General features: G+C 38.5%; 1 protein-coding gene across 1 annotated transcript in view; it reads right to left on the minus strand.

The window, feature by feature from the left end:
* Positions 1-14,720, minus strand: part of LRMDA (leucine rich melanocyte differentiation associated) — a 1,314,096-nt gene that overhangs the window by 556,162 nt on the left and 743,214 nt on the right. Inside the window, exon 4 of the mRNA XM_072628072.1 lies at positions 11,336-11,475. Coding sequence (XP_072484173.1) covers positions 11,336-11,475 — 140 coding nt within the window. The remainder of the gene's footprint in view (positions 1-11,335; positions 11,476-14,720) is intronic.

The raw sequence follows: 14,720 nt of genomic DNA on the forward strand, positions 1-14,720 counted from the left end.
GGGTTATCACAGCACCATCCCAAAGTTGCATAGTACATAAAACATTCCAGTTAACAATGCACGAAGGTTAACTCTCCCAGATAACCTGCTATCACAGGGGTTAGCCCAGATGACATGCCTCTGTCAGCTTCCAGGAGCTATTGATGGTTCAATCAGTTTGTTTTGAAGGTAAAGTACAACAAAAGGGCAGTAAACTTATTCAGACTGTCAACGGGGGCTATCGGGAATGTGGCTTGCAGGTAAGTAATTCTGGGTGTTTTAAGACTATTATCAAACAGCAGTGGTTGAAGGAAGAGACAGCTACTAATAACACAGAAGGCAGCCATCATAAAGCACTTTATGGCAGGAGCCCCCATCTATAAATCTTGGGACACCCTGAGATAGCTCCAGATTTATAAAACTGCTTGTTAAACTGGGGCTAGGCCTAATGAAAAGAGATTCATCTACATTTCCACATTCGAGCACAAAAGGGACTTCCTGTGGATTTAGAGGTTGGGTGGGTACAGTCTTAGCTTATCACTTGGTCCTCTAGTACAGACATTTAGGAGGACCCAGTCTCTGTTGTCAGGCACCATTGGCAAGGGTGGAGAGACAAGGAAGAGGTCTGGAATTCTAGGAAGGTATTTAAAGAGCCTTCTATCTCTTCTCGGGTGCTCATCTCCTAAAGCAGCAAATGAAATGGAATCTACTGATTTTCTTTCTCTCTCCTTTTCTTCCTCTGTCTTTTCTTTCTTTCCCTTCTCTTTCCTTTTCCCTCTTTTTCTGCTTTCCTATTTTTCCTTTTCCTGATTTATTTTTGTTTTTTTCTTCTTTCCTCTGTGCTTTTTCATATTCTCTCTCTCGCTTTTTCATATTCTCTCCCTCTCCCTCTCCCTCTCCCTCCCTCCCTCCCTCCCTCCCTCCCTCCCTCCCTCCCTCCCTCCCTCCCTCTCTCTCTCTCTCTCTCTCTCTCTCTCTCTCTCTCTCTCTCTCTCTCTCCCTCTCCCTCTCCCTCTCTTTCTCTCTCTGCCCTCCCCCCTTTTCTTTCCTCTCTGTTTCCCTTCATGTGATAGTGATGGGCAAGGGAGGGAGATGGAGAAAGGAAACAGGAAGGAGGGCACCAGCCATCCAGAAGCACCACTGAGGGCCTCCCTACCCCCAGACTCTGGTTTCACTGCCCCAGCCCTGATGCTTTAGCATTTTCTCAACCAGACCTGAGAGAAATGATGTTGCCTTGCGCTCCCACCCACTGAGGAATTGGCCACACACCATCATGCTTCAAAGTCATGGAAAAGATGAACACAACACAGAGCATGAGATGTGTTTCATTAACCTTCCCCTACTGCTGTTGGATTTCTCTTCAGCGATGGCCTAGGGCTCCACAGGCAAGCGGCCAATGATGCTGGTTTTCCAGGCCCAGGGGGAATAGGGAACTTACTTACAAGGGCATATTTTTTTTCTGGGGCTTCTTTTCTCCAGTTTTTGGATTCTCTGACCCCTAGGGTCACACCTGGGCAATAAAGAGTCAGTAATGGCATCTTTATGCTTCAAGAGCACAGAACTGGGAGTGAGGAACTGGATTCAAGGCTATCTCTGCCCTCTCTGGGACTCAGTTTCCTAATCTATAAAAGGGAGAAGGTAGGCAAGTTATTCTCCAAGGAGGTCCCTCTCAGCAGGGAGAATTGCATGATTTTGCAGGTCCATAATACATGTTTAGAATATAGTTGGATGCTTGTTTCTCCTCATGCCTATTTCCTATGCAGCCCAAATAAATGAATTTGAGAAAATAGAGGAGGGCCAAAGAATAATGAACAAGTGCTCCAACCTGAATAGGCCCAGATGCAGACACAGATTACAATTATCTCACCCTAATGAGAATAGGTGAGCTCACCTACTACATTAATGATTGCCTGGCAAAGACCAGAGATTTCCCTAACAACTGTTTGAAGTCTTCCATGCAAAAAATACATCCACAGGACAGACCCAGAGCCTGGACAAGAGAAGGAACTGGCAATTATGGTGTTGGCTTCTGTTACTTTGATCTCTAGGTCATGACCTTTGCTTTCTTCTGATCTTCAAAGCTGAGATTTTAGATTAGCTGAAGAATGCACACTGGGTTCTGTAAGCCACAACTTTTACTACTCTGGCTGGGTGGAGAAATGGGGGTAGCCCCAAAACAGACCCCAGAAGTCTGGGTGTCCTTTCCCATTCCTTTTTGATTGAGTGCTGTGGACACTGGGCAGAACCCTGATCTGCTCTCTGTTGGTGATCAACAAAGGGACAGAGAGTTTAAAATAATGCTATTATAAGGAAAATCAAGGATCTTACTGGGTGGCGGGGAGACAAGGCAGAGGCAAAGACAAAAAAGAGAGGAGAAGAAGAGAGAAAGGGAGGGACGGAAGAAGGAAGGGAGAGAGGAAAAAAGGGAGTAAGGGCATGAAAGAGGAGGAAGAAGAAAAATTGACAAAAAGTAGAAGGGAGAGAAAAAAGGAGGGAGGAAGAGGGAGAAAAGAAAGAAGTAAAGATAAGGAAATAAGAATCAGAGAATTCATAGGATGTTAGATACACAATGAACTTTAGTAGATCAACTCCCTCATCCAAAGGATGAGGAAAATGAAGCCTATGGTTATCATTTAATAGTAGAACCCAGGCCTTCTGACTGGAAGTCAGAGTGAAGAGAAAAAATAGAAGCCCCTCACCCACATTCATACTCTCAACACCAATACTTCTTTGATAAGATTGAGGTTATTCCAGGAGGGCTAACTAAACCTCATTCCTTAACTCCTCAAAATTTTCAGTATCAGCATGCATTCTTCCTTTCTTTCTTCTTGAAAGATATCTCTCCATTCTTCTTGATTAATTCTTTTTCTTGCCTCCTTGATCTCATTTCCTTTCTCCTCCAGGACCTTTTTCCAGCTATTATCCCCCTTCTCTTAGGCACCTCCAACACACACACACACACACACACACACACACACACACACACGCGCGCGCACACACACACACTCTCTCTCTGTCTCTCTCTCTGTCTCTGTCTCTCTCTCTCTGTCTCTCTCTCCTTTCTCTCCATGCCTTTATCTCTGTCAATGTCTCTCTCTCTCTCTCTCCCCTCTTTCTCCATAGCCTCCTCCCTACAGACACAATTAAGTCATTCCAGAGCTAAACAACAACCAAACTTCTCTTTACCCTTTAATGATCCTCTATCTCCTTCCTCACATAGCAAAACATCTTGAAAAGTGTCTATATTCCATGTCTCTGCTTTCTCACTGCTCACTCTTTCCTTCCAGCCTCTTCCTTGATAGCCATTTCTCTCTTTTGAGGCATTCTCTTGCTTCTCCTTGCCAATCAGGATTTACTCTCATTACTCTTGCTACTCCCCTCTCTCATTTATCCACTCCTCTCTAATCTGGCCCCTGGAATCCTTTCTTGTGTCTTTACTCACTCTTGCTCCCCTTCCCAGGCCTATCAGATGGATGACACCCAAGTATCTGTCTTTGACTCTCCCTTCCTCTCCGGTGCCTTCCTTTCCCTTTTTCTCTCCCTGGTATGCAAAATTCTTTTGGATCTTGCCCCACTCTAGCTTTCCAGTATTCTCTTACACCACTTCCTTCCACATATGGTGCTCTCCCTAAAAGTTGCCATCCTCCATACACATCTTGCATTTCTAGCCTCCACGTCTTTGTTCAATCAGTTTCTTATGCCTTTAACCACCCCACCCTTCTCTACCTCATTAGGTGCACATGTTGACTTCTTACCTAGGCCTTACAGCTCAATTCGAATGCCACCTTTTCTATGAAGTCCTCCCTGAACTTCCACTGGTGAATAATAATCATTTCCTCTGACAATACCTTCTTTGGACCTCTGATGTACCTCCATGATATCAGTGATCACTACATTATCTCCTCTAGTGTTTAGCACACTTCACATAGTAGACACTTACAATTTTAAATTTTTATTTATCTCAAATATCAAGCATTTATTTTTTTCTCTTTTAATCCCTTCCCTCGGGCTAGATGGGGGGGGGGGCTTGAAGGAGGAAATATTAACAAACGTTCATGTAGTCAAGTGAAACCAATTCCCATATTAACCATGTACAAAAATGTTGATTTCATTAAGGGTAGCATGCTTTTTCATAAGTCCTTTAGAATCATGGTTGATTACTGAATCTTCAGAGTTCTTAAGTCTTCCAAACTTGATCATTTTAGTATGTTATAGTATAAATTATTGTCTTGATTCTTTAGTCTTCCTCAATCCATACAAGTCTTCCCAGACTGTTTTTTTCTTCTGAAATTGTCTCTTTCTTTAATTCTTACAGCATAAAATTACATTCATATGGTATAATTTGTTCCCATTCCCAACTGATGGGTACCCATTTATTTCTTTGCCACCACAAAAAGAGCTGCTAGAAATATTTTCTTGCTCTAAAGACTTTTCCTCTTTCTTTACTCTCCTTTGGTTACCTGCCTAGAAAAGGTCTTCTTGGGTCAAAGGTGATACACTATTCAGTCACTTTTAGGGCACAATTCCAAAATGTTTTCCAGAACTGCTGGACCAACACTATATAAATGCATGTATTTCCTTATAGTCCCTTCAACATTTGTCATTTTCCTTTTTTTTTTTTTTTTTTACTAACTTTGCCAATCTGGTGGGTATGAGGTAGAGTCTCAGAGCTCCTTTAATTTGCACACAGTTGATATTTATTAAAAAGCTGTTGCTTTAAGTTGAAAAAGAAGACATGAAAGGAAGGTGAGGAGGAAAGAGAAAATCTCACCTACTTAGACATCCAAATTTACCATTCTAGCTTTATTAGTCAATGCTGATCTTAAGAGGATGGCTTCATCCAGTTTATGAGAGATCCAGCTCAAGTTAATTGTATCCTTTCAAACAATGACTTTGCAATGAATTATTCCTTCCTTTTGCCCCAGTGACACTACAACTAGTGATATGCCTGAAGAAGGTCAAAGACAGCAAAATCCAATATAGACTGGTATATTCTTAGCCGTCTTAGCAGTCTTTTATTGTGGTGACAAAAGAGTAGAAACTTTGATGCTAATCAACTGGAGAATGCCTGAACAAATTGTGGTACATGGATATAATGGAATAATATTTCAGTATATATAAGAACTGACAAGTATGAGGAAGTCAAAGAAAAATGGGAAAATTTGTATAAACTGATACAGAACCAAGTAAGTCCAACAAGAAGAACAATATATAAAATGACTACAACTTTGCAAGCAAAAACAACTTTTTAACGACGATTCATTGTAATGATCTATCTTGGTCTAAGAGAGCAGTTGATAAAAGATAACCTCTCTGTTCTATGGAAAAGAGGTAGATTATAGGTGAATAAGCAGATATACACTGGGTCAGATTGGTTTTGGTTACTTTTCTTTGTTACAAGGAAGGATACAATATGTTTGGTAAGGAGGGTATATCAGACAGTGAATGATATAAACAAAATTTAAAATAAAATTGTATACATCTATGAAAAAAATAAACAATGACTGATCCTTTCGTGCTTCACTCTACTCCCCAAGCTGCCTCTAAATTCTTAGGTTTACTCATGGTACCATTGGCCAGCAATGCTCCATCAATCTGGCATTGTGATGAAGATCACAATCCATCTGCACCTGACCATCTTGTGTAACTCTGTTCCATGTTCTCCCGTAAATTTCACACAAGTTAAATTTGGTATCAGATCCACTTAATGGGCTTGGTTGAGAAGGGAATTTCTTCCTCAAATTCTTTTGATGTCCCACACATGACAAAGATCATAGATCCAAAGCTAGAACGGGCTTCATAGGCTACCTAGTCCAACTTCCTCATTTTACAGATGAGTAAATTGAGACCCAGGGAGTTTAAGTGACTTCAAGTGGAAACATGTAGTAAGCATGATAGAGAGGTTTTAAACCTAAATCCTCTGACTCCATAATGATGAATCTTTCCACCTCAGTTATCCCTTATTCTCATTAGAAGACCAGCCCCCCTCAACTGTTTTCTAATCACTCATTTTCATTTAATATTAATGCTAAAAATAGATCAGCATGTGCACATAGCTAAGTATAGGCTCCTCATCCTAAGAAACAGTATATTCTTATCAGCAAAGAATACAGTACATGCCCATCTAGGAGCTATAATGAACTAATGCCTGTGGGAAATTATAGAAAGTTTTCCTTTCTACCCCACAGCAGACTAGCACTGAGCAGCTCACAAGTATTCACTTGCAAAAGTAGTTTTAATTGTCCTATCTTATGGAGACCACCAAGGCCAAAAAACAAAACAAAATTTAATGATGATAGAGGAGGGTGGAGAAGAAGGGAGGGAAAGGTGAGGGAGTGAAGGTGAGAAAGGGAGAAGCCAAAAGCATCTTCCTGCAGTTTTCAATAGGTAACATAAATTCAATCACTTCCCATTCCTAACTCAGTGGCCTGCCACAATGAGACCTACGACTAGCCTGACCTCTATGAAATCAACATCTCCCATGGAAATGAAACAACAGACATACTTGTTTTGATGTATGGCAGAGTGACATATTATAAATATTACATCACATAACCACAGAGGATGTCAATCAATATGATTTTTTTTTCAGACAGCACTAAATGAACCATGGGCTCTTGCTTCTGAATAAGCTTCGTTAAAGCCTTGACTATTGCTTAAATGATTAATAGGGGACATATTGTCAGAAAATGTACTTAAAGTGAAAAACAATAAACTGTAGGGAGATCATTCATTTTTTAAACAATTCTCAAGTGAAAATGTCACATAAATTTGCACAGAGGCATCACAATTGGGCTCTGGATAAAATCTGGGTGGCAGGCATGTTTCCCACTTTGTCGGAGAAGGGCTGAGAAAAAACTTTTGAGAAACTTAAGATCCTTTTCTCCAGTATAAACCCAAACTCCAGGGTTAAGCAGGTTTCAGAAGCTAAATTGTGGTATGCTAGAAACTTGCATTGAGGCTAAGAAAGACTTAGGCATTTTCTCCCTTATTAGAAGAGAGGAAGAAACTAGAAAAATCCAACTCTGGCCCAAGTTGCTTTAGAAGGCATCAGTGGGTAAACACACTGCCTTCTGATCCTTTCATGTCCCACCCCTGCTTTGCCCAGAACAATCAAATAAATTTGTTAAATGCTTGCTATCTATATGCCACAGACTGTGCTAATCACTAGGGATAAAAATAGAATAAATGAAGTAACCCTTTTTGCAAGGAGCTTCAAATGGGGGAGAGGTGAAGGAGAGAACAACAATAATATGGAAGCATGTGAAGAATACAGATATAAGTATATGCAGAAAAATATAAAGAGAATGAATACAAAGTAATAGAATGAAAGATAGTTGGAAAGGGAGGGCACTAGCAACTAGAGCAGGGAGCATCAGGCAAGATTTAATGTAGATGGTGATGCTTCAACTGTGTCTTGAATGAAAAAAAAAAGGCATTCCATGAGGCAGAAGTAAGGAGGAAGTGCATTCCCAGCATGGAGAATGACCAATACAAAGCCATGGAGTTGGAAATAGTGCTGTGCATGAGGAACAGACAAAAATTTTGTTTGATTGGATGACAGAATGTGGAAAGGGGAATAATGTTTAATGATCATGGCAAGATAGATTGGGCTAAGGTTAATATAGATTCAAAAACTAAACAGTTTATTAAGAAAAGGAGTGAGATAGTGAGAATAACCCTAAAAGTGGATCTCTTTAGTAACTGTGTAGTGAGTGGACTGAAGTGAGGCATGCCAAAGAACTTTTGAAGAGAAATGAATCATTATATTATACCCCTCCTTGCTCTTAAAATTCATTCTATTTCCTCATTCCTTTTGCCACTCCTAAATATACATTAACACACCACTCCTTTGAAAAGGTTTGAATCTTATTTTTGCAACTAGTAGTAAAAGTAGTATTTCAGTAATAATGATGAAGATAATAATAATAGTTTATTATTATATATGATACATATATATGATATAGATTATTTTGAACCTCAAAGACCACTCAATTAAATAGGTGCCATAATCACTACTATCCCCACTTTATAGAAAAGGAAACTAAGACTCATTGAACTTAAGTGACCTACCCATAGTTACATATTAATAAGTATTGGAGGATCCATTCAAATCCTGACTCAAACACTTTCCTTGCTGCCTCTTTAAATAACCAGTCATATGGCCTGGAACAATTCACCTAACTTTTCTGTGGCTTAGATTCCTCATCCATAAAAGAAAAGATGTTGTATTTTGGTTTCTATTCCTGGTCAGGGAACCTCCAATTGTTTGATGAACCCAAGAACATAAACTTCATAGGAGAAAGATTCTCTACTTGACAAGACTGTTAGGAAAATGAATCAGCATAAATTAGGTTTAGATCAGCTTTTTACACCATATATCACAACAAATTCCAAATGGAGTTATAATCTGAATACAAAAAGTTATGAGATAATATAATAGAAGAAAATGGGAGTATCTTTTACAACTATGACTAAGAGGATAATTCTTAATAAAAGAATGATGGGGATGATCATAAAAGACAAGACAGACAATTTTCATCATATGAATGAATATAATACTGAAATTATATCATAATGCTGAAAACTGTTTTGCATGAATTAAAGTAATGTAGACAGAATGAAGAGATGGCCTGGTGACAAAAAGTATTTGGATCAAACACCATTGATAAAATTTGATATCCAATATATAAGAAATTCAGACAAATATTTAAGATCAAGTGGTAATAGATTTAATTCATATCAAAAGATAGGAATAGCTATTTTTTAATTGCAAACTATTAACATTCATATGAAAATATCTAAATTATTGATAAGGGGAATTCAAGTTAAAACAACTTTGATGTTTTGCCTCACACTCTGCAAATTGAAAACAATGAGAAAAACCGGAAATAGTATTGGAAGAATTGTAGAAAGGCACCCTAATGCAATGCTGATGGAGCTTTGAATTGGTCCAACTGTTCTGGACAACCATTTGGAATTATACAAGAAAAGTGACTGAACATTTCTTTCTGATTGCACTACTTGACATATATCTCAAGGAGATCAAAGATGGAAAAAGAGAAAATACATATAAATACAAATAAATTATATATATATAGCATACATATATGTGTATATATGCATACATACACATATACATATATACACATATATATTATGTGTGTATACATATGCATGTATATATATATTCCATTGACGTACTTTTTGTGGAAACAAGTAGGAACCAAAAGAACAATGTGTGTGTGTGTACTCATGTATGTGTGTGTATGCATGTGTACATAAATTCCACTGAAATATTTTTTGTGGAAACATGAAGTAGAAACAAAAAGAACAACCAGCATTTGGGAAGTGATTGAACAAAATATTGTATATGAATGTAATAAAATATTGTGTAATAAAAATGATGAATATGAAAAATTCAGGGAAAAATAAGAAAACTTTTATAAATTGACACAAGTTGAAATCAGCAGCAACAGAACAATTTACACCATGATTACATCAAAATAAATGATAAAAATCCCTAAAAGAAGGCCTAATTCTGAATAACTGAAAAACCAATAATAGTCCTGGGGGGACTTTCCCCTTTTTGACAGCTAGGTGGAAAGAGTAGTAGATAGAGCACAGGGCTGGGAGTCAGGAAGACCAAATCTTACCTTAGATACTTACTAGCTTTGTGAACCTGAGCAAGTTACTTAACTTCTTTCTGCCTTATTTTCCTCATCTGCAAAATGGATGTAATAATAGTACCTAATGCTTTGAGGGTCAAATAAATTAACATATGTAAAGCACTTTGCAAATCTTACAGAACTATATAAATGCTAGCTATTTTTATTATTTCTGGCAGAGAAACAGGGGATTACTTGGGCAAAATGTTACATACATTGTTAGACATGGTCAATATTTCCTTGATTTTATTAACCATTTTTTCTTTATTATAAAAGAAGAGCTAGCTCCACTGGAGCCTGATAGGATCTTGATATCCAAGAATGATAGTCATGTAAAAAAGCAAAAAGCTTAAATAAAACTTAAAAAAATTTAAAATAATATTAACTATTATAAAAGAGGATGATTAGACTAAATAATCTCTAAAACCTCTTCTAGCTCAGAGTCTATGAATCTATTGAAACTCACTTCAATAATCTCTTTTACCTATTTTGAGCAATAAAAGTCATACTCTTATCCCCATTGCCTCCTTAAGTTGTTTTGTTTGGAGGGAACACCAGGAAGAAGGTATTTCAGTCATCTAAATGGTTAATTTCAGAAAAAAGTCTTTTATCTATAAGCTATTGGATTGGGAAAGTAAGGTGGCTTCAAGGCAATTTAATCAAACAATTAAGTATTTATTGAATGTTCCAGGTGCACAAAAAAAAGGAGAAGAAAGAGGAGGACGAAGAGGAGCTGGAGAAGGAGGAGGAGGAGGAGAAGGAGAAGGAGGAGGAGGAGGAGAAGGAGAAAGAGAAGAAGAAGAAGAAGAAGAAGAAGAAGAAGAAGAAGAAGAAGAAGAAGAAGAAGAAGAAAAGAAGAAGAAGAAAAGAAGAAGAAGACGGAGGAGGAGGAGGAGGAGGAGGATGAGGAGAAGGAGGAGGACGAGGAGGATGAGGAGGACGAGGAGGATGAGGAGGACGAGGAGGAGGAGGAGGAGGAGGACGAGGAGGACGAGAAGGAGAAGGAGGAGAAGAAAATTTATCATCATGGCCCCTGCCATCAGGGAGCCTCTATTATAAGTGAGAAAGTGTGACAAATGAACAATAAAGCAATCAAAGGCACATATAATTGAATGCTAGACTATGTGATAAAGGCTAGAATTGCTATTGGAGTTCAGACAAACTCACCTGAAACCATTTCCCCCTCACCATGAGACTAGAAAATTAATTATATATATACACATATATACATGTTTTTAAACAACTATTTGATGGAACTAGGCAAATGTCTATTGTGCAAGTAAGGGAACTCTTACCAATGCAGGTTCCCACATCTTTGACTCTGTAAATAAGTCCAAAGGAGCTTCTTGAAGCTTAGGAAGATTAGAAGGATCTGTCCAATTGCACAGTGCTAGAGAGGGTTATTGCTCGGATTTGAACCATACTCTTTCTGATCTCGGCAGTACAGACACAATGTCTGTACAAAAAAAAAAGCTTATTATCAGGAAATTCCAATGAATTTCTATTTTCCTTAGCTTAATTCAATTTTATTAAATTGGTTCTCATCTATAGTAGCCCTTTAACCCACTGGCAATCTTAACAATTTAACAGCAATTTATGAAATCATATATGCACCCCATGGGTCAATAGAAGCTCTGGAAAGACATTGTTTTCCTAATCTTCTGCCCCAGGGGTCCTCAGAGCATTACCTGTATCTCTTATAGTCATCTTCATCCTTTTCCAAGCTGACCAGCTCATTGGGACAAGCCATATTGCCTAACAGGCTCAGATACTCCAGGGCAGGGGTTACTTTTGCCAAATGGTCCAGCAGCCCCTCCAAATCTGTGATGTGTCAAAGAATTAAGGATCCTATCCCAGGAAAAAAGAAAGTCACAATTGGCGGTACCTCTCTCAACCAACATACACAGCAGGAAAGTGCCAGGATTCACCATGGAGATGTCAGGAAACTAGATGTCAGAGCCATAACCAGAACAGGGAGCTTTGTTCCAGGGTGCCATCATCTGCATGGCATAATTTCTCCCTATGGTTACTGCCATATCTGTTCCTCTCTCATATCAAAACAGGATATAATACCCAACCCCAACCTCCAGGATCTTCCCTCACTATTGCACCCCTCTTCTAGGTGTGTATTCCCTTCTTCAACTCCCAGAGCCTCTCTTTTCTTATGATAACATCCATGGTTGAATTGTCTTTTCTATAACTTCCACAGTTACCCACCCAAACTTTGTTTTTTACCTCAAGTAAAATGATTCTCTCTCATCAGGCTATTAGATATGCAATGAGATATTGCTTCTTTAGTTCTGGTGGTCTCCACATTGGCTATGGGTACCTCTGGCAGATATAGGCAGGGGGAATGTTGATTTGTTCTGTGAAGTTTAGCTTCAGTCAAAGGGCTGCACTTGAGGACCTAGAGGGCCACATATGGCCTCGAGGTCACAGTTTCCCCACCCCTGGTAGGACATAGGCAGGATATAAATAAGAGGTAAGGAGCAGGGAAAGGCAAGGAGAGTTGATGAGATCAAGCCATGTTGAGTCATTGAAAACTTTCTTCACATCCCAAGTACTCAGCATAGTATCTAGTGTACATTATGTGCTTATAGATGCCATTAGCCACTAACAATTCCACTAACAATGTGAAGAATAGAATATCACAAGACATGAAAAGAAGAAAGGGGAGGGAGAAAAACAGTAGAGAGCAAGGGGGTAATTACCACCAACATTGCTACATAGGCCCTTCAGTGACATCTCTTGCTATTGTATGTATATCACTGAGGCTGGGGCAGCTAGGTGGTGCAGTAGATAGAGCACCAGTGCAGGAGTCAGAAGGACCTGAGTTCAAATCTCACCTCAGACACTTGACACTCACTAGCTGTGTGACCTTGGGCAAGTCACTTAACCCCAATTGCCTCATCCTGGGTCATCTCCACTCATCCTGATGAATATCTGGTCACTGGATTCAGATGGCTCTAGAGGAGAAGTGAGGCTGGTGACCTGCCCAGCCCTCCCTCACTCAAAACAAAGTCAAGTGCAAGTCATTTCATTGTTTCTCTGATGGTGTGATCTTTTTCAGCAACGAAGGATGAATACACACACAATATCACTGAGGTAAGTCTCTCAATATACTGAGGATCAAAAAATTAATTATATTTTGAGGGGCAATTAGGTGGCACTGTAGATAGAAAGCTGGATCTGGAGTCAGGAAGATCTGAATTCAAATCTGGCCTTAGACATTTACTAGCTATGTGAACCTGGGCAAATCACTTAACCTTTTTTGCCGCAGTTTCCATAAAATAAGCTAGAGAAGGAAATGACAAACCACTCCAGTATCTTTGCCAATAAAACTCCAAATGGGGTCATGACTGAAACAACTGGCCAATAAATGTGTATTTCACTATTTGTCCTTTCCTAATATCACTTATATCCACAGCCTTTTCCTATGGGAAAAGGAAAATAAAATTGAAGATTGAAACTTCCATAAGATGACATTCTCATGAGTAAGAATGGCCAAAAAAAAATGATGGAAAGGAATGGAAGACATTGGATGTATCACCTGCCCATATCTCCTTATCCACTCCAACTGGGATGATCATTACTTCTTCCTTGTCTACAACAGTGGAGAAGGGGGGAATTCTCTCTTGTCTACCCCTATCCCCAGAGATCTCAAGAGCTAGGTTCTTCTTTTACTCTTGACTCTTGCCAGAGGTGCCTTGAACTGTCTCCAAGGCCTTGTTATTTAAATCCTGCAAGGGCATGGCCATTTTTTGATACTTCAATAGTATTATTCCATTATTCCATTATTCCATTTGATCAATGAAAGTTGATGAGTGTTGATCCCTTGTTAACACTAACACCTCATCACTGATAATTATATCTTGTGGCCATATTAGGCTAAAAGTTACTTTAAATTATGCTACATAACATTACTGGAAGGTTTCCATATGAAAGTAATGACTGAGATTGGGGATATTTGAGGGGAAAAGTTATATATACATGTTTCTATTTCTATATAATTGTATGTATATATGTATGTAGTATATGTTTTATATGTGTGTATGTATGTAGGTATATGTACATATATATGTTTACTTATGAAGGATATACTATTTAAGATGGATTAGGTATACATACTCCCTTCATTAGTACAAGATAGAATCTTTTCATGCCTTGGGTTGGTAGAACCTGTGCATGTCCTCTCTGGCAAAGCTTTTGGGCTCCCAACCTTTCTGCTATGCTCCAATAGATATCAGGTTAGACCTTTGTATTTCTATCGCTTTGCGCAGTAACTGGTATACAGAAAGCACTTGATAAATGCTTGTTGACGCGATTTGACTATTGTCTGTTAACAAATTAAGTTGTATCATTTACTCCAGCATCATGATTCTCTCCATGCCAGGAAGATAGGAAAAAAATATATCAAGGGGATAGATTTTCAAGGATTCAGAAAAGTACTTAAGATCCCATTCGCTACTTTCCTATAGAGAATGTCAGCCGAGGAGAAAATAGATGGTATTGACAAAGAAATTCTGAAGATACAAAGAAAAACAATTGTAATGAGAAGGAAAATAAGGGGTTGTCTAGAAACCAGTATTGATATATAGAAAATTCAACAAACAACTTCAATTTTAAGAAGACATGTACAGAAGGTGGAAGCAAAGACAGATAAGCATATTCATTTTTTAAAGTGACATTGTTCTCTGTGAAGTGTCAGGAATTCTGAAGTTCAGAAAACTCAGACTGATGAAGAAAGCTAAGAACAGTAAAATTATTTTTTTGCTATATTGAGGAAGAGGAAACATCAAAGAAAGATTGAATCACTGCTGGGGTATGTGGAATATAACTAATGAAAGAGAGAGGAAAAAGCTACTCCATTATTTTGCTTCTATTTTCTCTGCCAAGGACATAGGCTTTGGATGGCAAGAAGAAAAAAGTAGGTAATAGGGCATGATACCCAAGATAAATAAGAAAATCAAAAAAGTACAACTAGCTTTCCTTGATTTCAAGTGACCTAGCTAAAACAAACTACAACTTAAAAGAAATGATAGACGTGATTTTTGAGCCACTATTAATGGTCTT

The sequence above is a fragment of the Notamacropus eugenii genome, chromosome 1, assembly GCF_028372415.1.
Source record: "Notamacropus eugenii isolate mMacEug1 chromosome 1, mMacEug1.pri_v2, whole genome shotgun sequence".
NCBI classification, from domain to species: domain Eukaryota; kingdom Metazoa; phylum Chordata; class Mammalia; order Diprotodontia; family Macropodidae; genus Notamacropus; species Notamacropus eugenii.